Genomic DNA, 25,784 nt, shown 5'->3' on the forward strand with positions numbered 1-25,784 from the left:
GTTTTTTCTTCTTGACACAATATTACTAACAGCATTGCATTACGTTGGTGGTGGTCGCTTTTCAGTACTTTGATAACACCAAAGAATGTTTGAATTCACTGCTTCGTAAGCTTAGATTGACCAGTGCAATAAAAATAAAAATAAAAAAACGGCAGCAAAATATCTTTTTTTATCGATTTGAGTTTTAACGAACTCGTAACCAACTGCAAACCACTTGAAATGAAACTAAAAGTCAATGTCTTAATTTTTTAAGCCTTATGTTTCGGATTGGTTTCATTTTCTAAAAGCATGACTGTGGTGCATCATATGTCAAACATTGCTAAAATAAAACATATGTCTTTCACAAATTTTCTGTTTAAGTTAAGCTTCTTGCGTTTCAAAAACGATATTCTCTTTTTTAACGGTAATTGTTTCAATGTCCTTCTTTCGCCAAACATCTCCGGTTTTAATTTAATTAAGTGGTGTCAGGCCTATCGCGAAATCAGCAATAAATATTATTTCTTCAAACCATTCTATGGGAAGAGATTCGTATTAACAACTAATGTGACCCAAAGATTAAGTTAAGCTACAGTCCTTACATTTATTATAGTGCTTGCGTTAAAGGTCTAATTTCCTATTTTACAGTTCATCTTGTTCCCAACTTTCTCTGGAAAATCCATTTGTCGACAAACCCTATACCGCAGGCAACAACTCTAAGGTTGAACGTCACTTCCCAAGCAAACACTCTACAAATGTTTGAAGAAGCGAAGAAGACTTTCCTTACGACACAGAAGTTGAATATTGTCGCCATATCCGCTGCCATACCGACACTCCGAATGTTTGGCAGCTTTTTGGTTGGTCCATTAGTTGACAGGATCGGACACAGTGTTCCCATGTTTGCTGGGACACTGATTGTCTTTGTAACGGCAATAGGTTGGTTTTGTTGCACTGTGGTTGACCTATTCGTATTGACCCATTATTTGCTCAGATCATGTAGACAAAATGTTTTGCCAAAAGCTCGGCATCATCGAATTGTCTTAAAATTCTGAATATTTTTTTTATAGATTCTGTTTTCTTTAGGTTAGTTGACAAAAAATAATGTAACATAAATTTTATCTATCTTGCCATGTTTTTTCTTTGCATCGACTTTTATCCAACTTAACTCTTCATTTGCTCAACAAATGAAAAATAAACTTGTTTAGTAAGATTTAGGAAACAGTAAAAATTATTTGGAGCTGAATAATCAGCAAAAAATTTTCATAAAACTCAAATTAATTTAGAAGAGCTTTTTAACGAGTATTATTCTTCTTCTCTTACAAAGAAAACGTTGCTTTACTTCTTGACACAACAAGAACGAATGTACTCTAATAACTCTGCTGTTAACTTTGTGTTGATTAAACCAATTTCTTATCTTTTAGGATATGCACTGGCTCCGTCTTTTCTTGTTGTACTTGTATCGGCCGCTCTACATGGCCTAGGATCTTCATTTGTTACGGTGGGCGGGATGACCATGATGGCCAGGATCTTTAATGACAAGGAGGAAAGAGCAAAGAAGACTGGGATGTCTTTGAGTGTGGCAGCAGGTGGCACACTAGGTACATATATTCTAAAAGTATTAGATAAGTATTTTAATCTGTTAATTGGGAAAAAACGTTACAAATATACGACGATAATAAGTCGCCGATAGTTACCAATTTGCAAACTTCAGTAAGCATATATAGTTACAATGAATGACAATAAACTTTGTTATTGAAGTTGGTCCAATGTTCGGGAGTTTAGTGGACATTTGTCAAAATAGACGGGCGAAGTTTTTCAGTTATGCCGGAGTGATAGCTTTGCTCGGATTCTTCCAGCTTATCAGCAACTGTTTGAAGGTTCAAAGAGTAGAAAAGGTTAGTTCGATGGTTGTTTGTTCCCTGTAATCATAAAACCTACTGAATATGTTGACTATGGTATCTAATTAAATAACAATCTTCGAAAGAACGACAAAGCAAGATGTCCGTGGATATTGCCGACACACAGCTACACTCTGACTGCACTGCAAGGTCTTATGACAACTGGCCTTGTGTTAGGGTCCTTGTACAGCGCATTCTCAAGTTGGTCAGCTTTTGGCTTTAATTCTTTCGAATCGCCACTTGGTATGACAACATAAAAGTAGCTAAATGGGTTTTATACTTAAAGTAACTTATTGGCAGTTTATGTTAGCTCATTATTTATAAGAAAAACGTTTTAAGAAACTGTGGAGATCTATTTCCAAAAAGTTAAGAAACTCTGGCATCGGTATGTGTAACTGTCCCCAGATTTGGCACACGTATCTGGGATTGTTGGGTTCGAGTTGGGCGCATCGATGGTAAATTTTTTGCCTAGAAGCAGTTGGCCTTGGACGGGGGCAATGCTGGGAATGATGATTGTTATAATAGGATTATTCTCGCTAACAGTATGGACAAGGTTTGAACGTGCTTTGACAGAAAGAAAAACGTTTAAAATTTATACTTGATGAACAAATCCATACTTTCATAAATAACAAGTTTTAGTATTTTGTCACAAGCATAAATCAACGCAAATCAATTCCAACTTACCTAGATAAATCTTCTTATACAGCTTTATTGCCACGGCTGTCTTGATGTGTGCAATAGGCCATGGAAGTTGTATGGTTGCTAGCAGAATCTACGCAGCTTTCTCATGCTCGGTTGAAACTAAGTACGACTCGAAATATGGAAGCGTTTTCGCGATGGCGATTCTTGCCATCGATGTCGGTTATTTTGCAGGTGACGTTCCGTAATCATGACGTTATACGGTTGGCTGGGCAGCTGTTCCAACCTTCTGTTTGTGCGCAGGACTTTGGAGTGCCAGCGGAATCTTACCTTTAAACTTCGACATTTTGATGTGGATCATGGCTCTTTTCTGCGCGTTATACGTCGCCTCTTGTCTAGTGAATAAGCTTTGGATAAAGCAAATAGTGTTAATTGCTTTGAAAAAGGTGCTAGCAAATATTTTAATTTGGTTGGAATGGTCTATGTGGCTTTAAGAACACGTATCTGTTTAATTGTCACCGTTACGTCAACTGTCAACTGTTATGGGCTTAAAACAATAAGGCTAAATCGTTTTGCATCTAACAATAACAACAATAACAGTTCTTCAGCGTGGATATCGGAAAGTTGATAACTTCAATTTAAAATAAGCGTTTTTAACAATAATATTTACTTTGGAATATCAAATGCGTTTGCTTTTTTAGATTGTTCCAGTCGATTAGCATAATTTCAGCTTGTTTACGCACTTTTTGCATGTCAATTAACATTTCCTGTATCTTTCAGCGTCCACGCCACAACTCGAAGATCACCATAAACAACATTTAAAACAAGTGATTTGTTTTTGTGCTGAAAGCTTCAAAAGAAAGCTCTTTCTGACGAAGAGATCCTTGCTCCAGTCAATTGTTCAGTGAGGTCTCTGTACAAGCGCAGGTTTTAATTATCGACGACGATCGCTCCTGTTTATTGGTCCTGGTGATATAGTTCGAAATTTTTAACATATAACTTTATTAAGATCGTTAAAAAAATTACAATATGTGTGTTTGTGGTAATCGTTTTTCTTTGCATCTGCTGCACGGCCGGGAATCGAACCCGCAAACTTCATGCTGGAGGGCAAAGATTTTACAACTGAGCTAAACTAACCTTTTTATTTTGCTGCAAATTTTAAATATATATCATTCAAAATCATTGACCAAATAAAAAACATGTTCCACTGATGTTGCCACTTCACCCGCGTCCCCGGCCGGCGCCGGAGTTCCAGACGTTGTTAGGTGGCTTAAGGCCGTTAACTTACAGATGGGGTCGGGGTTAGGGAAGGGATTAGGAAGGGAGGGGTGGGGTTGGGGTAGGGTTTAAAGGGTTTAGAGTGGCCATGGCCGAGGGATAGGACAAAGAGCGGCTTAAGGCCATGGATTGTTTTAGAGTGGCTTATGGCCTTGAATTGGGTTAAAGGTGGCTTAGGGCCTTGGATTAAGTTAAAGCGGCTTATGGCCGTGAATTGGGTTAGAATGGCTTACGGCCGGGGATCGAACCTGGAACCTCTAGCACCGAGTGCAGTGTCGAAGGACGCGAGCTATGAAGCGGCAACAGCAAACAACGATAACTTTACGGATTTAAAGGAGCATCAGATTGAGGTTCTTGAAAATGGAAAAGTATCAGATAGGGGATTCGAACCGGCGACCCATTGCACCAATGGACTTTCAGCAGTGCTCGAGCTATGCAACGGTGTGAGCGAATGAAGTTAAAAAGATATATAACAAACAAATGTTGTTTTCTTTTAAAAAACCGATAAGAACATTTGGACTTTAAGTTTATACGCCGAAATGGACTTGCAAGGTCCGGGGTTTGAACCAGGAACCTTTGGGTTGTTATTCGATAAACTTTCCTCTCCACCTAATGCGCATCAGGATGCTGCGCCATTGGCCTGACTGAAGGCAGAGCGGGTAATTTGCAACATATTCTGGTTGACGAAAGCAATGTACAGTAACTAAAGTTTAACAGCCGTAACAAGTATTGATGTTGGAATAATTTAGGTATTGCATAATAACAAGATATCGACACCGGTTAATGCTGCTCTGGTTGTAAGTTGCCGAACATCCTCCCAGAGTTCGCAGGTTCAAAACCTTGTCCATCCACTTCCTGCTTTTCTTGCGAGGTTGCAAGTCCGGCTGCGTTAAAGTGCACAATAATATTGCAAAAACGCCCAAAGTCCTAAACCAATAAAGTCAAGATGCAGAGAAACGTGAGGGTGGGTGGGGGGAACTCATGGCGCAATGGGAAAATTGGAGAACCTGCATAGACAAGTCGCAGGTTCAAACCAGTCACCCAGCGAGCCGCGGAGCGGCGAGCCAACAACCGCTAACCCAGCCCAATCCTAGTGTCTAAATGCCGCGAAGCGGCCGGTCGAGGCGCGCAGCGCCGAGTCAATTACCTTTTGTTCAAAAAAACTAAAACCTCAAATAAAGACTAAATTATTATCTGGTGTTTTTTGCTCAACCTGTTTTTTTTTGTGGCGAACACTGAACTGGTGGAATGGTGGAACAGCGATTAACATGCTGCTGCTACTATACTGCTGCTACTGCTGCTACTACTACTACTGAACTGAACTTTCAGGAAATTGGTGAATGGAAGCAAATTAATTTAACCTTATCTGCTATCATCATGTATGGCAAACAACCTTCCACGAAATAAGGCCGAACTTGGTTGGAATCGAACCCAGTACCGCTGCCATTGAGTCATCGCGCATCAGTGTGCTGCGCCATTAGCTTGACTGTAGGCTCTATGGATAATTTGTAATATATTCTTGCAAGCGAGAACGATGTACAGCAGATAAACGTAAAATACTTAACAAGACGTAATGTTGGAATAATTTGGCAATTGTGTAAAAACAAGATTTCAACAACGGTTAATGCGGCACTGGCTGTAAGTTTTCTCTGAACCTCACAGAGTTCGTAGGTTCTAAACCTTGCCCAGCCATTTTTTTGTGATGAACACTGAAACTGGTTGGTTAATTAGTACTTGGTGCGAATGAAGGCAAATTAACCTTGCCTGCTAAGATGGCGTATCTCGGACAACCTTCCACGAAACAAGATCGATTTGGGTTGGAATCGAACCCGGTACCTCTGCCGCTGAACCACGATCTTCAGCGTTTTTGCAACCAAGCTAAACTACCCTTTTTATTTTACTACAAATTTTAAATATGTATCATTCGAAATGGCCTGGTAAAAACTAATCAACCAATTGTGAATTCTTGAAATCACCCATCTCCTATATTTCCACTACTTAATTTTTGATAATTTAAATATCCAGAAGGCGTCATGCCGTCATCAAAAGAAGCATGTCATAGTTGTCATACCTCATTTTTAACAAATTACATCGAGTTTTGTTTTTTATAAGTTCATTGTTCATTTTACAAAACGAAAACAAGATTCTTAAATCGTCAAACTGTCGAGTTCTCGCTCACGGTGAAAGTTGTGCGCTAAGGTCGCTCGTAGTTGAATAAACTCTTTATGCTAAAACGAAATATAAACTCTTTTATTATAGACCGATTCATATGTATACTGTAGATAGGATAAAATGATGAAACGTCGACGTCATCAAAACACATCGCGCGTTCTACTTCTTCCTTTTTCCGGCGCTCTTCTTCCCTTTTGGATCGGGACTGACGGGCTCCGATGCGCTCAGGGCTGCTGTTGCGGCGGCCGCTTCTTCTTCTCTGAACCTCTTCTGCTCCAGAAGAGCTTGCCTATACTCCTCTCTTGGTTTTAGGAGCTCTGTGCGCGATTTGTCGAGCGCAAACTGAGAATAGAAAGGTGAAACGAGTTCGATTGTGAATCTTCAGGTTACGTGAGGTCGAGAGGTTACCATAGGTCACATTTTACGTAATCGTGACGGACGATTTTAATTTTTTAGAAAGTAATTAACTTTTTTGCCTCCTGTTCTCCAAACCTAACCGGTCACGAAACCCATCGTTAAAGATAGGAAGTTAGGTTCGGAGAACAGGAGGCAAAAAAGTTGATTTAAGCCATTTGCGGTTCAATTGACGTCAGATTTAGATTACTATGTTGTAACAATCAAGTTATTCGTTTAACAAAGATCTGCGGTAACTTCACATGAACAAATTTTTCAGGTGAAATATTAGTGACAGTTATTTAATTTAGAGATTTCGTTGGAACTTGAATATTTCAGTTTTTTTTCCAAGAAGAAAACAATCAATTTCAGTAAACATCTAAGATGACGTAACAGCTAATTTCAACCTTCCACTAAGTGCTCCCATAGACATCATATACGCCAACCTGCATCTCCAGACAAGTTTCTAGTTGCTGCTCCTTCAAAATCGTCCTGTCCACCCTATTCTCCTCCCGAAACGCGAGAGATCGCGATCTTTTCTCCATGTGATCTTCGGCGCGCCTCTTCTGTTCTTCTTCCTCCAACTGAGCCAGTCTCTCAGCGTCGACGTATTCCGGGATGACGTCACTACGTGCTCTCCCGCTGAGATGAGGAGGAACAGGGTGAAGGTCAAAAGTTAACTTACCCACAAACTAGCTTATTGATGTGTTTCCTGTGTGGGAATCACAGGGAGAAGTTCGGAAACATTTTTACAAAATCTTTAAAATAAGTTTATTCTAAAAGCTTTACGTTTTCAGTTTCCTTTTCAGTCTGTGGAAATTTCGTTTTTTTTAATTTGTTCCAATTTCACTCATTCTTAAATTTATCAAAACGTTTTACCGTCAACGTGAAAACCACAACAATTATTATGACGTAATAAATGTATCTATAACGTAACGAAGTCCAAGAGCACCCACCTGAGATAGGGAGTGCTGTCGAATGGAACGAGAAGCGTTTTAGCGGATGTTGCAGTGGATGGCGGAGTGGAAAAGATCTCTTTGTCGTCCGGCAGCTCCGGACTAGGAGCGGTGACGGACTCTGGAGGAAGGTACCAACAACGTCATCCTCAGATTTAATAATGGAGCAATTGGGTATCATTATGACATCATAGTTATTAATGTACAGCTATGATGATGTCATTAATGTTGCAAAAGTACGACTAAACTACGTAAACTACGACCGGAACAGTTATGAAGTGATGGAGTTGATATTAGAGGCCTGAGAGTGACTCTAAGTCAGGAAAACCGAGTGCGGTTGTGGAGTAAAAGTCACTTTAAATGGCGATTCAGTTAAAAACATCTTCTAAGAATTAATTAAATAGATGAGAATGAATGAAACTGAAGTAATGAGCTGTGACGTATACTCACACATTCAAATTTACAATATATACAAATAGAATTCTAATTGTCTTCATCCTGAAATGCACGAATATGTATGAACAAAATTATGATCGTGTCGTTTCTCCACGAAAACTAAAAATAAAAAAGTTATCGCCAATTGGCTATGACGTTTGCACAGAACCGACGAGGTCAGTGTTTTGTGGCGTCATAGTCATCACAATCAATACTAATGACGTCACTTACCGGTAGCTGTCGGGTTTTCATCTTCGTTTTCTTTATCGGAAGAGTCGGCTTTGGCCGTGTTGTTATTGATGTAGGAGAGTCGGGATTGCATCGCCTGGAAGAGAGAATATGGAATTAGTCAGGAGGAAAATGAATCCGGAGCGAACCCTGCTCAGTGGATGTTGCAATAAGAGTCCGGGAGGTTACAAGTCTTCAACAAGACGTCAGGTGACACCTTACATCAACAAATATTTGGTGGAAGTCGTATAAAGAGTTATTTATCAAAACTATATCTTCCACCAATCAAACTCCATTAATGACATAGCCTCCCGCCAATGACGTCACTGTAACTTATTGGTCAGTGAGCGTTATAATCTAAACTTGACCTTGATGGCTCTTCCGGGTTCCGCCGCCTCCCAGGCTTGCTTCATGGCTCTAATCTCCTCCTGACGCTTCGTGTCCTTCTTTATATCAACATCCTCGCTTCTTTCCAGGTCGCTCACGAAACGGAGCGTGAAATACGCTCTCGAATCGTCATAGACGTTCTGTGTTACGTCATAAGAAATAGTTTGTGACGTCATACTACACTACGAGTTAAAATCAAGACGACTGACCTGGGACGGGGGTCGTGACCCCGCTTCCTTATCGTGTTGTTTCTTCTCTTTTCCGCCTTTTCCCGCGTCTTTCGATCCTTTCTTTCCCTTGTCCGTGGCCGGTTTACCTCCGCCTCCTTGCCGGTCCCTGGCCCCGGGGGATCCAGACCTGTCCTTGTGAGCTGAATTAGAATGCGGGGTAGGTTGGGTGAGCATTGATGACATTTTCTGATTCGAGGTTCGCTTTGAGGAGCCGAAAGCTCTCGACCTACTTCTAACCGCTACACTTGTGCTATTCACATAACTCTTTCTACGAGCAGACGGCTCTGTTAGGTGGTTATTGGTTATTAACGCCAGTATAAGTTGATAAAGTTAATATTACGAGTTAAATGGTAAGTAACGGGCAATTTACATGTTGTCATTCCATTCGTACCAAAGTTAATTGTCAGTTATAACCATGCAATTGTCAACATGCGAGGTCGTGCCAGAATCAATGGTTTAGTATAAATTTGAAGCATACCGCGTATATGGAGGGGGTTAAGGAATGAAAAGATTTAAAATGAGAGAATCTTCAAAACCGACCGGATGGTTTTTCTCCGTCAGTAAAACTAAAACAGCTTCTGAATTGGTGGTGCATGAAAATGATTAAATTTGAAATGATACGAACGAGGGTGGGGTGACGAACCCAACAAAGTCTACATCGCATACACAGTAGCAACAAGAGACTGTGCAATGTTAAAGTGCGGTGAAAAGCTTGCCGGGTAGCGCAGTTAAGGTTAAGAAAGTTTTATATTCACACTTTACCACTTTTTGAAATGTTTAACCTCAAAAGCGTTATCCAGCGATTGCTTTTGTATGAATTGTGAGGCGTTACCACAGAATTGTCATAGTCAGTTGAGCCATAAAACAAAAAATCACAAAACAAAACCACCACCAAGCCACATCACACTCATAGAGAAGAGTTACTTCGCTGAATTTCCAACCTGAGAACGCTTTTATTTCTTCTTTCTCTATTTCACGGAGTTTTTGCACGAATGACCACTGCCCTCTAGTGAGCGGCCAACTCTTTCGCTCGACGACGGCTTGAATTGTGTACACGTGACTCTACAGGTCAAGTCAGTCCAAGTGCAAAGTTAATTCAAAACAAACTCAACAACAAACAAAACAAGTCAAAATTGATTTTAAGCAAAATTCCTTGCAAAAACTGTATTGCAAGACAAACTAGTCAGAAAAGATCGAGTTATTACCAATTTTTTACATTGTAAAGTTATTGCTGTCTTAACCCATATGAAAGTGTAACACGGTATTCGACGCCACCTACCTGCAGGTCGGTTACCGAGTCTTCGGGGATAGGTGGCACCCTTGATTCGATGGATTCCCTTCTAGATTCCTTCTACGAGCAAAATTGCCGGGTTTAAATTTTATCGGACATCTTGCCCGCATTGTGAGGTAATAAAAAGTTTGCATTGTTTAATTTTCGAAACTATCTCAAATATTTAAGATTCGGGAAAAGTTTTAAGTGGATTATCATTTTATACCTGGCAGCTAAATAAAAGCTAAATTTTACAACAAATACTAAATAACTGTAAGTTAAATTATTGAATAAATTATAAATAAATAAATATATATATAAATAAATACTAAAAATTAAATAACTAAATAAACAAAATTATAACCCAGACGTTATAAAAAAGATAAACCCTACTAACCTGAGAAGACTTTTCCTCTGTTGGTTTCGCGGATCCGCCTTGTTTCTTGCCCGCTGTGGCTTGCTTGCTCGTCTGAGTAATCGACTGTCCACTCTCCTGGTTTGCTGCGAGATTTCAAATCAAAAGTTTTTGTGAGCTTGTTTTTGCCGAGTTAATTTTTACTCAGCTAGGTTGACCTAGATGTGTTTTGTCTTTGCAGAATATTCTAAGTATTGTGTAAGACTGTAAGTTATTTGATTAAAAATTGTAGACATCTTTATTATGGAGAGATATCGTGAAATAATCTTCCACAAGACATCACTCGAGGTAGATGAACTGATGAAATGGATTAATTCTCAGAAGATTTCACAAAATAACTCCTTTCACGATTTTTCAGCAACAGTTTAGAGCGGCGAGTGAGTTACTAAGACATGCTATCGTGATGATCATTTCACGATTAGACTCACATAATCTGCTCTGTGATCGCTTCGGCTCATTCGCTTGGAAGTAGAAGGCTGGAATGACGCAGTGTCCCTTTCCTCTGGTCGATATGATCTCCTCCTCGTTATTGAGGATCTAAAGATTCACATCACGATCATATCACAAACATTCACACGAAGTCATATCACTCAAAAATTATGGAAATATGCACGACGTCTATTCGCGAATACTCAACTTTTCATACGACATCATATCGCGTTCATATCACAATTATTAATAAAATACTGTCACATCACGAATATTCACACGACATCATACCACTTTCATATCATGAACATTCACAGGAAATCATAATGTCATATCACTTTCATGTCACGAGCATTCCCACAACGTCATCTCATATTAAACTTTTCATACGGCATCGTACCGCATTAATATCGCAACTATTCATATGAAGCGCTTTCATATCACGTATGATAACTAATGCATGTGATAGACATTGCAAGCAGATACTTTGACCAATGGCGGATATACCTGAAACTTGATGTGAACGTCAGGCTTGGAAGTTTCAAGTTGCAAGCTCCCGATGTGATTGGCTGAGCACTTCACGTGATACCTGCGCAGATTGTGAAACATGAATCAGTGTGAGACAGAACTGGGCTTCACTACATGAATTTCATGAATAAATGCGTCAGTTTCATTACGTAAAAGGTAATCATCACAAATAATTAAGATTGTATTTTATTTCATATTGCAGCTATAACATTTTAGAAGCTCAAAAGGAGTTGTTGCCGGTAAAAACCTAACCTAATAATCGTTTTTTGAATTTTACGCGTTAAATCCGGCGCACATTACCTCAGTAATATGTTGCCCTTGTTAGGAACATAGTAATCCTTGACCTCCTTCACTGAAAACTGAGCTGTCAGCTGATTGTTGATTGGTGCAGGCAAATTGGCGGACGAGCCAATCAAACGCATCCGCCATTTATTTGAAATGAGCGCCTGATCAAGGGTCCACGCTTCCGCAACAAACGTGTATCCACGCTGCATTATTACGTAGTAATTATCACATTAATGATAACATAAACATCATAATAACAATAAAACGGTTGTCTTCCCATCAGCACTTCCTGAACTCTAACTTCACCGCTGAAGTAGAGGCTCAGATATATGTACAGACAGATTTAAGATTTCTCAGCTAGAGAACACAAACTGAGAAACAATTTCCAAGCGTAACCGAAGATTAAAAATAAGCGAAGAAACAGCACTCACTTTATTTTTCTTGTAAACGTGGGGCGCCACCCTCTGGAAGACTCTTTTCACTTCTTCGCCAGAGTCGTTGTCAACAACTCGAAGCAGACAGGTGGGAATAGGAACGTAGATCTTGGGAACACAAAGCATGTCCTCTTCAACATGGAATGTCTCTCTGTAAAAGCCATGGTTATTATTGCCGGTATAAGCGTCTCATTTGAGTCAGTCGACCTGGCTGATCAATTAAGAATTATCCCAAGCGATGCTGAGATAAAATTATCACCGAACTTATATTAATCTTAATAGAAGTACGTACATATATTACGTATATACAGTAATAAACGGTGTTTTTTTAAGTATTTATACCAAATTTCTGTTGCTTTCTTTTAGTTTGCTATCGTTGAAGGTAATATGGTTCAGAATGTGGGATTAAATCACAGAGGATAAAACTGTGCAGTTCTGTTTTTCACACAAAGCACACTAAAAAACTATAATTAATTTGGAAACGTTGAAATGCAGACGCTGTTTTTAAGGGATAATTCAACAAATGAACAGTTCACGCAACAGCTCACGAAGCCTAATCCCAATGCAAGAAACTATTGAAAAAATTCGGGGAGTAAAACCACGCAAATGTAAAAGCGCTCTCTCCACCTGAAGACGACGAACCAAGACCGCGGTGGCTGGTCGGGGAAAGTCCCTTGATAGTCAGTGAAGCTGATCTTATTCCATTCGTCGTTGTGGAAGGGAAACTTCTCGACAAGTTCCGGATTTTCTTTTAAAATCGATCTGAAACGAGCAACAATGTTTCAGGACATTCTTCGCATCGCTTTAAATATTCTGAACAAGCACAAAATGCTTAACAAACTATTTCTGATTCATTCGCGCAAGCCGTCGCATTCCTAGTGGCGTGGTCTCAGTCAGTCCGTTTAATGTCACAGTGGCGTCACTACAGACGCCTAACAACGTTTACGAGCTCAAGTGACGTAACTCAACTCAACTTATACCGATACTTTGCTTTCATTTAAGTAAAGTAAGATACCTTAAAAGAGCCAACGAGTGCGCTTGATTATTGGCGTGGAGAGTTGACTTGAGTGTTTTTAGCGCTTCTTGGACCGTGAGGTGTTCGCGGGATCCCGGCACCTGATGAGCGTCGAGCAGTTTCCGGGTGTATGTGCCTCTCCAGTTCTTCTGGAGGAGTTTGACCGCTGCTTCTTCCTCTTCGCTCGCAGTCCGCTGCATCCAGTTTTCCGGAGTATCTTTCGATGCTGGGATGTGGGAAAATGTGATTATTTTACCGTTAGTTTACGTTTGCTGAAGATACGAAGTCTGGTGACTGAACGCTCTAAATGTTTAAATTGAATTTATTAGAGTTAGGTTAGGATCAGAAGTTGGTTAGCCGACTGATTAAACTTAGAAATAGAAACGCCCTTAATTTCTGTGTTACAACGATATTGAAGTTTGTGTTAATACATGATAGGTTAATAGACGTTGATAATAATGACTTTCAAGTTAAGCAAGCATTTGATAAAAATTCTGAATTTACAAAGTTTGGCAAAATGGAAGTTATCATATAAAAAATAGCAGTGTAACAGAATTACAGAGATGTAAAGTCATAAAATACGTTGAAAAAAGCTAAAAAGGGAACCTATAGAAGGCTTGACAGGAGCATGTGGGTTGCAGTCAAGAAAGATCGCTCTCAAAGCAAATTCAAGCGCAGAAACTTTAGTGTCTCCCATCACAGCGTTCATAGTGGAGTAGAAAGCCCTGTACCAACCCTACACATTCAACATACAACATTTTACAAAGCTATAACGTTTAAGAGTCTACTTGGTGAATAGTGAAAATAGATCTTATTTTTAATAAAGCACCATTTTTTGCCCCAAATTTAGAGCTTTCAGACCTGATAATGTCTGTTGAGTTGGTTCTTGTTGTTTGCGTGGTAGGGCATATGGGCTTTGTGGAGTTCGTCGAAGGCTTCCTTCCACCGCTTTCTTTCACCAATAGCGTTTATACATTTCTCCACTGCAGCCATGATCATGTTGGCTGACTCAACAAATCGACAACTTTCCTAAGTTGAAAATAAGTTTAAGTCATCGAAAACCGAACTCACCTCTATGCAAGTGATAATCCGTTTTGAATACTTGTAATTTTAAGAGATGGAAAGGTCAGGAGAACTTTGGAGCAAGATTTTAACTAATTACATGAAATTCAAACCAAATCTGTTTAAGCATGCAACAGACTAGCAACCAAAATTGTGATATTCTGAAGACTTCCGCTTATAATTTATCATTTCAAAGTCTCCCTCAGAAATCAACATCATCCTCACCTCTTGCAAAGGAGCCATCACTGTGTCTTTGTCGCCATAAACAAAACTGATCGTGGAGCAAATATGAAGATGATATCCGAGAGGAGAGTTGAACAAAAATCGAAGAACGTGTCGACCTGCTGGTAACGTTAGGCACGCCGCCCTGGTTCCTAGTAAACCCTTTCTTTTTACAAGTGGCAACGCTAGGTTATACAGACACAACAAGATCAAAGCTATCCTCAATACACTAAACAAATTCATGAGATTACTCACAGCCAAGTACAAAAGCACCCAAAAAACAAAATCCACAAACCACCCAACATAAGTTATAGCGATACAACGAGTAATGTGATGTCACGTTTCTTCACGGTTTTGTTTTGTTCAACTTGATCACTGTTAGTTTTTCTCCATCTCAACGTCTCATAAAACGCATTGTTAATCATCAAACGTTTTCTTCAACTAACCTGTGGTTCGGATTCGAAGGACGGGTTGCCCGGTCAATAAACTCTTCCATGAATACGGTTCAGCAACCAGCAGTCCTGAAGATAGACCCTGGGCTTCCTGTTTAGTGCTGGCAACTGTTTAACAATTTACAAAGATCACAGCGAATGCAAATAAGCATTATGTCGCATTGGTGTTCTGTGACTTGGCTTTTGACTCTTTTAATGACACTGCGACATTTATCTGTGCATCTTAGAGATATTTCCCATCTAACTAAAGATTTTAGGACAGAACGTTACCAATTTTTATTCTTACCTTCCGAGGCACCTGCCACACTTTCTTTGTCGGAAATTTTCCGATCATCGATGCCAGGCCACCGAGGCAGCACAGAGAAACTCACGATCAACTCGGTAGGTTGTAGATTGTCGACAAAAAGAAAACTCGGTGTTCGTTCCTCGGGGGGAAAGCCCTGGATGGAGAAAGCGTAAAAATAACTTGAGTTAGATAGAGACAGAAGAGGTTTTAAAGTTGAGTGGTTGTTGGTACTCAAGTTGAGTACGATTTTTTTGAGCACGCGGATTTACTTGAATGCTTTTTTATTATTATACTTCATCATACTCAAGAGTCATATAAACGTGAAAAAAAGTGTTTGTAAATTGCCCATTCAAAGTAGCATTTCCAAATATTTTAAAGTACTCATAATGAAGATTGGCGCTGATGAAGTACGACATACGCCAGTTACATGTAAAGTTTCTCTGGTGCAATGAAATTATAGTTAAAAGCATTTTAAATTTAAGACAAAGGCAAATTAAAGGCGATCTTACCTCATAAGATTTTGGAGTGATGAGACCTGTTTTGCCGATATTCGTGTTCGACGGGGTTTGGTTTACTTGGGCCGACCTGATACGTGAAATAAACATAAATTTACACAGAATAAAACAACACACCAGCCAACTTGAAGCAACAAGCATAAACAACAATCCTATTTGATTGCTTACCCTTTCTTGCTTCCGCTGGGTGCAACGTTTAGTCCGGCGTTAAGAGCAACTTGTTTCAGTTCTGTGTCTGTTCCATTGTGGGCGTATGTTGAGGGCTTGTGAAAGATGGTCACGTTTCTGCAAAGTTGAGATTTTGCCTAATTGTCTTATTTTGTTTTCAATTGTCGTCGTAGTAAACGCGTGTTGTAATTAACTGTGTAATCATATGAGTTATGTCATATAGATCATACTTGCTGGGTTATTTGCATTAAATTTCATTTGTGCCTTTAAATTACATGATAAACTGCTCACGTAAAACTCTTGCAAAATTCATCGAAATCAATCCATGTCGCTTTGTTGATTTCCGCATTTTCAAGCATCCCGTCTTGCTGTGCGTCTTCCTGTAAAGATAAAAATCACTGATTGTACCAGAGGGAAAATTTTACGTTGACAAAACTTGACCAAAGTTTTAAGTTAACAGACTAACTGGTAATAACAAATCTCATAAAAATCATACACAACATCTTTTAGTAATTAAAAAAAAGACGGAGGAAACGGGAATTTTTCAAAAAATATCCATTTAAGATTTCTATGGATTGCAAGTTACCTCCTTCTGCTCATTTTCTTCTTCTTCTCCTTCCTCCTCTTGTCCTCCTGCAACATCACTCCCTTCCAAGCTCCTGTCTCCATCTAGGAAAACGATGAGGATTAATTAATAAGTGGCATCAATGCATCACACATCAAGAAGACAGATTCGTCTTTGTACAGCAGCTATCGATGTTTTTATTAATAAGTTGATGATTTTAGTGAATTCTTGTCAAAATCCGAATCAGTTGAAACTCTCGAATAGGATTGATAAACATTTTACGACTAGTTTTAGTGCAACGAAGAGGCAAATCACACATAAAATCAATATCATTAAAACATGCGAAAAAATAAAAAAACCTTTCGTTTTGGGAGTTTGAGGCACGGAAGTATCGTTCTCGGTCAATAGTCTCTCTCTCGAGATCGGTGGAAGATTCACTTGTTTTGTCGGAGACTTAATCTTTGGAGTATCACTACAAACATTTATAATATTGAAGTAAATACGCCAAAGCAGCATAAATAAGCAAGTAAAGTTTCGGATTGGTTCCCATTCCTGTTCAGCAACCAATTAAAACATTACATTCTCTTTGTTATCAATTTCAGTCAGCCGGAGAAATATTTTTAGAATTTCAAGCAAATTGTGACCAAAATTTTATCAACGGAGTAAAAAAACATATTTATCTATAAAACAAATATCTGACAAGTTTGGGACGAGACAGTTCGTTTTGCAAAAAAAAACATGATTATTTCTGCACTAGTAGTGCTGATTGCAACGTTTTGGCTGAACAATTTCAACCCTCTCTAAAATTATATACTCACCTGTATTCCTCATGTTCTTCTATCTCGTTAAGGTCGTGAACTCCGGAAATATGAGAACGAGGTCGGGAAGAGCGTTCTATGTTAAGTGGGACCACTCGATGTCCTAAGTAAGGCGACACAATCTCCAACCACTGGTCAGGCTTCGGTGGTTCTGGCTCAGCTGGGTTAAAAACATTCTTGAAATTCTACTGACTGCGTTAGCGGTTGCTAATTGATGAGTAACTTCTAACCAGTTTATCACTGGAAAATGACAATTAATCAATAAATAAACAAATAACATTATAAAACATATTAGTTATATAAAATTTTTTGAAGCATTTGGAGTTTGCAAAACGCTGCATGTCCAACATATAATGTAGACGCCACAAAAGGAGTTGGTGCATTGAAATGAAATAAACAGATATAAACAGAATAATAAATAATAAACTAGAAGTAATAGTAACTATGAATAATAATAAAAAAGTGAATTACTGTTTAAAGTATGTTATTTCAATGATATTAATGTTAACGACAAAAAAATGCAACAGTTTGTCGAATTGGAATCACCAAAAGTTAATTACAGCCACAATCAGTCGATCAATAGTGAGTGATCAATGCGCCCATAAACAACAAAAAGTTTGGCAACTGGAAGCTAAACCGAAATCAAGCACCTTGAGGTTCGTCAAAGGGAGTTGATTTCTTTTTCCTGGGCCGGATCAGTTTCCATCGAGGGATTTCAGGCACGGGAGTCGGTGGAACGAGGGAGCAGGATCTTGTTTTGGCGATGAGGACTGGGTGGGGATGGAGATTTGACAACCCCACTTTCCTCAACTTCTCACTCGCATTTGCCTGGAAAAAATGAAATCGATTGAAACTTAAAAAATTTTAAATTTTAATTTAAAAGTTTTTAAGTATTTTTCACTAAAATTTTTATGTGATTTTTAAAGTATTTAGTTATTTATGTTGTGGTGAGTATTCTACTTTCTATAAAGCTGCTATAAACATCCAATACTAAAATAATCCTTGGCTATATATATATAATACATTAAAAGGACTAGACCACATGGGAAAAAAACAATACATATGTTGAGAATAATAAACAAAAATAAAACAACTCAAATGAAAGATTTATATATCATGTAGATCGGTCCGAAAAATGGAAAAAAACTTAGATTACCATCTCTCGTAGACCAGAGAGTGAAGTTGGTTGGTCGAGCTGCTGATTAAATGAGGCGAACACGATCATTTCGACTCGCTCCGGTTTGGTAGGAACCTCCGACGAAGCTTTTTCTGAAGCAGTGGAAGAAATTTTTACCACAAATACATCAAATTTAGGTACAATTCATCGTTGCCGAAAGAAAGCGGAGAAAGCTGAATCATTATACCCCATGACTTACAGTAGGTAGACATATATGTACAGATTACAAAAAGCAATGGTGATATGCAAGAGCAAATGGGTTCAGGACATGACTACATATGTAGGTTGACAGCAAAATTGCTTTGGACATGGAATGTAAGAATTTAGTGGACGAGTTTTACCTGTAACTCATGAAGGCGCACACTGGTTAGATTCAAAAGAACAAAAAACAAATAGTCACGCCAAATCAAAGTTTAGTTTCAAAGAATTTCATTAATAGACATCACTGCACGCTATTAGAATCCACGTCACCCCGTAGTGTTAGTTCCATCACAGCACGGCCACTGCAAGCTCATGCACTTTACTGGCTACCTGCAGTTGAGTGTGCTGAGATGGGACGAGCCGAGTGGCCGCTTGACTTACGTTTTTCTTTATCGTCTTTCTTCTTTGTGCCATCCTTGTTGGTTTTCGCATCTAAACACAGTCGAGACAAGCGTTTACTGAAGTTTTTTTAAGTTATTATTCAGTATTTTGCAACCACAGTTTGGCCGTGTTTTGCAAAATTAGAAACTGAACTTTGTAACTAAACTATATTATGAATTTCTTATAAACTTAATTTTCTCAACTAGCTCTATTGCAATCATTGACAAACTTATTGCATAAAAATCATGCTAGCAACAAAATTCATCGATTTACTGCTGTATTAACAATCATAGTTGGATCAACAACCAAAGACTCATGGCAAATTGTTTTGTGATTATAAGATCAATACGTTTTAATTAGAAAACATCTTGAATGAAAATGAAAAAACTGATGTTATTAAAGTGCTGCATAATCGCCACACAACACATGCCGCATGGCCGTAACTTACCTTTTGCAATTCCCTTGTCTGGTTTTGTGGCCGCACTCCCTGTGTTGTCATGCTTCGCTACACTGGATTCGTTCTTCTTCGAAGACACTGCGGATGCAGGTGTCACGTCACTCTCACTAGAAAGTAAAGATTGCGATTTCACCTTTAAAAAATGGTCTTTAAATTTGTAAAAAACATGAAACTGGAACAACGTCACGACTCTTAAGCACGTTGCTACTTTACATTATACCCAGTGCAAACCCCAACCCAATGCGAGCATTTTAATATCACAGTATAAGTTTGAAAGTTACACATGCCTAACATCTTACTTGACGACGTAACTAGCGATTTACATTTGCATATATTTAATATTAACAACACATATTGATATTATGATGTCACAAAAGCACTGCCAGAGAGCAATGTCCAAAACTAGTGCACTTTTGCTTACTGTTCTGTTGGTTTTTCTTCTGGCAGTTTCCATTCTGGTAAGACTTTCTTGAGAAGTTCCCATAAATTTTCATTGTGGCTATACCTAGACATTGAAATAGATCAAAGGTTTTTCTACCTATACAAAGGATTCATCAAGTAAGCATCGTATGATATCAGTTTTGTGCTACGACCACAATCTACTCGATGCGGTACTTACTGCAAAGGGATTGTTTCAGGCAGCCATCCAGTCAGGCAATGCATGACGAAATAATCACCGATTTCCGTTGGCCCATCGTTGACATTGTAGCTGAAAAATAAGCCAGTGAGGGCATGGAATCTATCGGTTATCAAGCTATAAATGACATCGCAAATATTCCTGCTATGTTTCTGAAAAACTTTACGTTTATAAACTTTGGTGCTTACGAATTTTAACAATCTTTAGACAATACTTTGAACACGTTACTGTAGAACTGTAACTATACGAGAGTCAAAATAATCCATGAATCAGAAACAAATGAATGACCCAGTTCTAATTTTTGACTAAATATTCAAAAAAGTTTCAACAAAAATTAATAAAGTGGAGCATCCACCGCTCAACAACTAAAACAAATCCTCACTCGATGGATGCCACTTTGATGAGAGCTTTCGCGAGGAGCATCGGCCAAAGCTCCACCTCCTTTGTGGTGGCGGGAAGAAGAAGACGATCATCTGCATCGAAAGGGAGAAGATCATCAACCACAATCTTCCTCCAACATCCCTAAATAATTTTGGAAGTAGGAGTTAATGGAAGAGATTCAAGCTGGAAGATTGAAATACTACAAGTGAAGTGATTTGATGAAATGAAATGGTATGAGTAATAAAACTCATATCACAACACACATCACATCACAAATAATCATCTGTGCTCAGCTAAATACTCATAGTACAAACTATGCTAACTTAATGACAATAAAGTTTTACGCTGTGTTTAAGTGAAAATTCCAAGTGCCGTATCGCAAAATGAGTTAAAAAGATAGTTATGCTCATTTATTACGACACATTTGTACAAAAAAATGACAAGCTCAGATGAGCTAATCTAACTAAGAATAATCTGATACATTTAGCCGATAAAACAAGGCAGTACTTACCATCCAGTAAAGTCTCACGATATACTTGCCGTACTGATTGTGCAATGGCATGTGACCCTTACCAGCCTTGCATAGAGAATAAATGTGTTCCCAAGGCTTCCATGACTCATCGCCAAGCTCTGAACTGGCTCTGGTAAAGAAAGTCGGAAACAATTAAAAAGGAACAAAGCTTATTATAACACGACTTGAAAACTTCAAAAAAGTTGCACACAAGAACATAGAAAAAAAATTAAAATCAAAGATACGAATACTTGAAAAAGAAAAACTACAACAAAAATCCTGTGCACTTTAATATCATTTCTAACCAGATTTTTTGCTACTTACGGACTATTTTGTGGTGTAACTTTAACCTCTGACCTCTCTCTGCTCAAACTCCAAAGCGAGCTGATTTGACTGATGATGGTGCGCATTACCTTCAAGAAATGTAAATTGTGATGTAACAATTGAAATGTCATCAAATATGAAAACATAACAGAATATAAATGATAATTGCATCTTGTAGTAGCGATAAGTTGTGGCATGATATGAGTTTTAGTTTTCAGAGCTGCCTACCTCGCTGTGACAAAGGTGCTCATTTGGATGGAGAATATCAATCGACGACTCTTTTTCAACGATTACAGGTTGCTTTCCGTTCAAGAAATCCTGAAATCACATTATGACAAACATAGAAGAAAGAATATAAACAAAATCACTGCTTTGCCTGACCAAGTTGAAGACAAAGAGTTGAGTTAAGAAGAATCAATTGCAAAGAGATGTATTTATTTCCAAGAATCAGAACCAGAATCTGATCGTGTTAGTTAGCTCGTACATAGATTAGTGTTGTAATAAAGTAATCAAGATAGCATTCTGAGCATTTCTTCCGATTTATGATTTTCCAGGAAAAATATGAGTTATGTATCATTTTAAAGAACATTACATGAGGTCTTTGCCAGTGATCGACTTCAATGGATGACGGCATCTCGATTTTCCCTTCTGGATCATCGAAAAATTGAGGACTTGGACTCTTTCCCTTTTCTTTCGCCTTCCCGCCTCCACTTTCCTGAAATTAGTACAGAACGATGAACAAAATCTAAGGAAGTATTTAAAGTTTTAGCTTTTTTGCAATACTATAAATGTTGCCGAAGGTGATTCGGTTCAAACCTGAGAGGTCAAACAGAGCTATTTTTTCGTGTCATTTCAATAAACGAGGGCTGACAATGCTTATTATCGTGTCATGCAAGCTAACTTTGCAATTGAAATATGTAAATAATTGGTCAGGAATTCCCATTTTTCTGGAAGAGTGAATTATGTTCAAACTGTTTATACACACAGATAATGACAATTTTTTTTAAAACCTTCAACATAGAAAGAAACTCGTACAACTACAATAATCAGAAACAGCTTTTAATAAACTATATGAACCCATTTTTCAGTGTTGATGTCATTTTCTACAAATTCCGGCCATAAAGGATAATTTCGAATCTTTCCTTTGCTGTCAACAGATGCGACGCTCCCCACCAAAGAACCAGCCCTGGAAACAAAACTTCAGGTAAGGGAAATAAAAACTTTTCACTTCTTTAGCAAAAACGGTAAGTTTTTTCTACTTTATCTTAGCATACCATAAAAATCTAATTCACACAGCGGTTTTTAGTGAAATGGTGGTCAACAATTACATCATAAAACCCAAAATACCCAAAACAAACCAAAAAAAGAAACAAAATTCCAAAATATGTAAAACATTAATCTGAAAATTTTTCAGAAAACCGCAAACACTGTGTAAACAAAAAAAACGACACACAATTTGCGGTAAAGAAAATACACAAATAGTTCTTCAAAATCAATCGAAGATCACTAATTAACAGAAGCGGTAACAAGACCAACTTGCAACACACAATATTTTTTCTACAGTCACTTAGCACGGCATAACACTCCTAAACTGACCTCTTTGTTTTAGCTTGGCCCTCAGACATTTTCAGTTATCCCAGTACAAATTACACTGCCATAAACCTAACTGTCAGGCCAACTGCATTGTAAATGATGACAAGCGTAAAGTATTTTATTAGAATTATTGTACAGGATACATCCAGGTCAGAAAAACTCGATAAGTTCAATTTGAAATGCTTGGTATCATTATGAATATGGATTGATATTATATGATATATGATATGATATATGTATTGATCACGATAATATGTGGTTTGAATATCTAAAAATATATGCAAACTTGCAAAGTTACAGAGAATTAAACAACTGTTAGGTTTGATTTCTGAAGTATTTAATAAGTAATTATTAATATATTTTAAATGTTACTTTCTAAAGAATGGATGAAGGTGCGTTTAATCCACACAACATATAACCTAATTGAGGAATAAACTTGCAACAAAAACTAAATGAAGTACCTCTGTTCCTAAATACATTTTTGACCTATTCTAAAAACTTAATGCATTAAATACAAAAACCTAAAACTTTATTATAAAGTCAAACTGGAAAATGTGATCATTCAAACCGATTCACTGTTTGCAGTGATTAAGGAAGCAAAAAATAAATTTTTCACTGCTAACTTGGATGTTATAATGACAAAATAGAGCAATAAGCGCTATGCTTAAAACAAGAAATTTAAAATAATAATTTAAAGATGGGTATTCCATAACTATACCAGCCAACCAACGAATTAAATCTCACATGCAAAACCATAGACAGGCAAAGGCTGCAAAAGTCAAAAGAGCAAGATTTGATATTAACCTTGGCTCATTCCTGTTAACATAATGCACAAAATTTGTTTACGGTCGACCGTGTTATTAGCAATCTACATTGGCAACCTGGATTGTTTAAGTCCATGATTTTTCACTACATTTGCTGGTCCTTTTTGATAACGGAAATATTTTTGTGGTGGCCGTAATGGATGTATGATTCATTTCACTTTTGATCCCTACAGTTATTGACCAGACAAATTTCAGTTATTGGACAATTAGCTCAATCGCCCCAAATAATATATGAATAGAGGCCCCCAATCATCCCGATTTGCCCAATATTTTCCAGGCTTTGTTCCCACGACCAGGTTTTTTTCAAGGTTTGGTTTGGGTGACCGCTAAGTAGTTTTAAGAGACCGCAAGTGTTTCATTTAAATACCAAAAAATAGCCTGTAGTTGCAAGTCCAAATTTTGGGAAACCGCTGGAGAAATTTGGGGGACCGTTTCGGTCCCCCAAAACACCTTAAAAAAACACTGCCCACGACCTGACAGACTTATCAAAGAAGTGCAAGTTGAACCCGATTTTGAAAACACCTTGCAATAAGGCTGTATATTCCCCATTTTCATCAAAAATTTCGGCAAAAGTTGTACGATAAAGCCAAGTATTTTTAGAAAGTTGTGTGGAAAGTTAGAAAAATCTGATAAAGTTATATTACGATATTTTTATCCAAGTTCTAAATAAAAGACAACACCAAACCCGATATAAAGTAGGCTGCCACTATATCACTGGAAAAATTCAAACATTCGAATCTATTTTTCACAGTTCTTTGTTAATCTAAGTTAAATATTACAACATAGTAACCTAAACCTAACCTAAATCTACCTACTAATCTAAATCTAACTCCAATATAACCTTAAACAGGTGAAACCAACTGTTCACATATGCACTCTCCTAACCTACCCTCTTATTTTAACAACAGGCTGCGTGACTTACATATGGTGAAGTACTCATTACGGATAAAAGAAAATGAAGAGAAATTTAGCTTTTTCTAGAACAATGCATTTTTGTTTAACTGTGAATGCATTGTAGCAACGCATTTTTAACTCTTGCAAAAATACCAAACTTTACCATTTATGCCAATTTGTTTTATAAATTGCTACAACGGTTAAAAGACAGAGATAAAATATTCAACAATTTCTCACATTCCTTTACCTAGTATCTTGGCGTTACCTCACGCTTCCATTTCTGAAACATGTCTTACATCTATTAAATTATCCTTTAACTAGCTTGATTTGTTTTTTGATAAATCAATGTAGCATAAACCTCTGCCACGCAAGGTAGCTAGGCTCATTGCTATTATATACAGTTATACACCAACACATACAGACATATTGGGTTTAGTATAGAAGTGCATAACCAGATGACGTCACAATTTGAGTAGCTGGGGTCTAGTATAGAAAAGCATCCTGTGGTTGTGCACTTGTATACTTGACCGGACGTATTTTCCTGTATGAATTAGCTTACTTCAAGTGTCCACTCCATATACTGGTCAGCCGGTAGGCAGGCCATTGAACAGATGACCTATCAATTTTTAGCACAAAACCACTAAAGCAAAATACTTACGGTGCCTGAGCATAAGAGGAAGCCACGTTTTCGTTTTTGTTCGAGCCTGAGTTTATGCGATTTGAAGAATCTTTCTTTTTCCCAGCCTTTGACATTATAGCACAATCCTGAAGTGACTGAACTGTGTATGTTTGTGACTACTGACTAGGCCAATAAAGTTTTTTATACTATTATTTATATTTTAGTTATTTTTGTTAACTTCAGGTTATATAGTTAAGTTATTTACGTAGCTAACCCTAAAACTCAATGGTCTATATTCTATATGGTTTGGCGTACCAAAAATAAATACGGTACCGGCTGACGTATCACCTCTAAAATGCAAATTTAAAAGTTATAAAAGTCGAATTAGTGTTCTGGTTAAGCTTTACAACAAAATTTCTTCCATTAATTCCATAGTATAATCACTTAAACAACACTAATTACTTAAACTCTGGCTGTTATTTACAACCAAGAACTTTTAACTTCCGAAGCGTGAGTGTTTCTATGGGAAACTGAAAGATTTTTAGAAGCTCGCCACTAAGTGATGCTAACAGAAACTAGAAATTTACGACAATAAGATCTCTATGTGGAACGTGCTAAGTTTTGTAGTAATTAAGGAATATTTCAATTTCATTATTCATTTCGACTTGAAATTAATTTAATTTTTTCAACTCCGATAAGCCGCAAGTTTCTTCATGAAACTGCTTTCGC

The 25,784-nt window shown here is 37.8% G+C and overlaps 1 protein-coding gene and 1 long non-coding RNA gene across 5 annotated transcripts; one reads left to right on the forward strand and one right to left on the reverse strand.

The window, feature by feature from the left end:
• The first annotated feature begins 2,846 nt into the window (after positions 1 to 2,846).
• LOC143471329 (uncharacterized) lies at positions 2,847 to 3,722 on the forward strand. The gene is made up of 2 exons (XR_013119534.1): positions 2,847 to 2,959; positions 3,294 to 3,722. It is a non-coding gene; the product is annotated as an uncharacterized LOC143471329 (long non-coding RNA).
• A 2,303-nt stretch (positions 3,723 to 6,025) lies between these two features.
• Positions 6,026 to 25,603, reverse strand: LOC143471330 (androglobin-like). 4 transcript variants are annotated; one of them, XM_076969778.1, is made up of 39 exons: positions 25,095 to 25,598; positions 22,203 to 22,311; positions 21,718 to 21,840; positions 21,354 to 21,443; positions 21,126 to 21,214; positions 20,802 to 20,931; positions 20,292 to 20,431; positions 19,892 to 19,981; positions 19,694 to 19,777; positions 19,264 to 19,379; positions 18,765 to 18,866; positions 18,213 to 18,325; positions 17,707 to 17,884; positions 17,057 to 17,216; positions 16,598 to 16,710; positions 16,260 to 16,342; positions 15,965 to 16,053; positions 15,674 to 15,790; positions 15,500 to 15,575; positions 14,991 to 15,144; positions 14,699 to 14,812; positions 14,256 to 14,404; positions 13,830 to 13,997; positions 13,575 to 13,704; positions 12,969 to 13,194; positions 12,581 to 12,715; positions 11,951 to 12,104; positions 11,535 to 11,722; positions 11,214 to 11,295; positions 10,706 to 10,814; positions 10,260 to 10,363; positions 9,872 to 9,943; positions 9,534 to 9,654; positions 8,572 to 8,732; positions 8,344 to 8,502; positions 7,979 to 8,072; positions 7,313 to 7,433; positions 6,803 to 6,998; positions 6,026 to 6,305 (listed from the first exon to the last, which is right to left on the reverse strand). In XM_076969778.1, the coding sequence occupies exons 1-39, from the start codon at positions 25,187 to 25,189 to the stop codon at positions 6,123 to 6,125; spliced, it is 4,917 nt and encodes a 1,638-aa protein (XP_076825893.1). In that variant the 5' UTR covers positions 25,190 to 25,598; the 3' UTR covers positions 6,026 to 6,122. The 4 variants fall into 4 exon arrangements, with proteins under 4 accessions (XP_076825893.1, XP_076825894.1, XP_076825895.1 ...); XM_076969779.1 differs by having other exon boundaries at positions 18,816 to 18,866; positions 25,095 to 25,597; XM_076969780.1 differs by lacking the exon at positions 25,095 to 25,598 and adding an exon at positions 22,722 to 22,805.
• Positions 25,604 to 25,784: the final 181 nt, after the last annotated feature.

Source organism: Clavelina lepadiformis, chromosome 9 (genome assembly GCF_947623445.1).
Source record: "Clavelina lepadiformis chromosome 9, kaClaLepa1.1, whole genome shotgun sequence".
In the NCBI taxonomy this organism is placed as follows: domain Eukaryota; kingdom Metazoa; phylum Chordata; class Ascidiacea; order Aplousobranchia; family Clavelinidae; genus Clavelina; species Clavelina lepadiformis.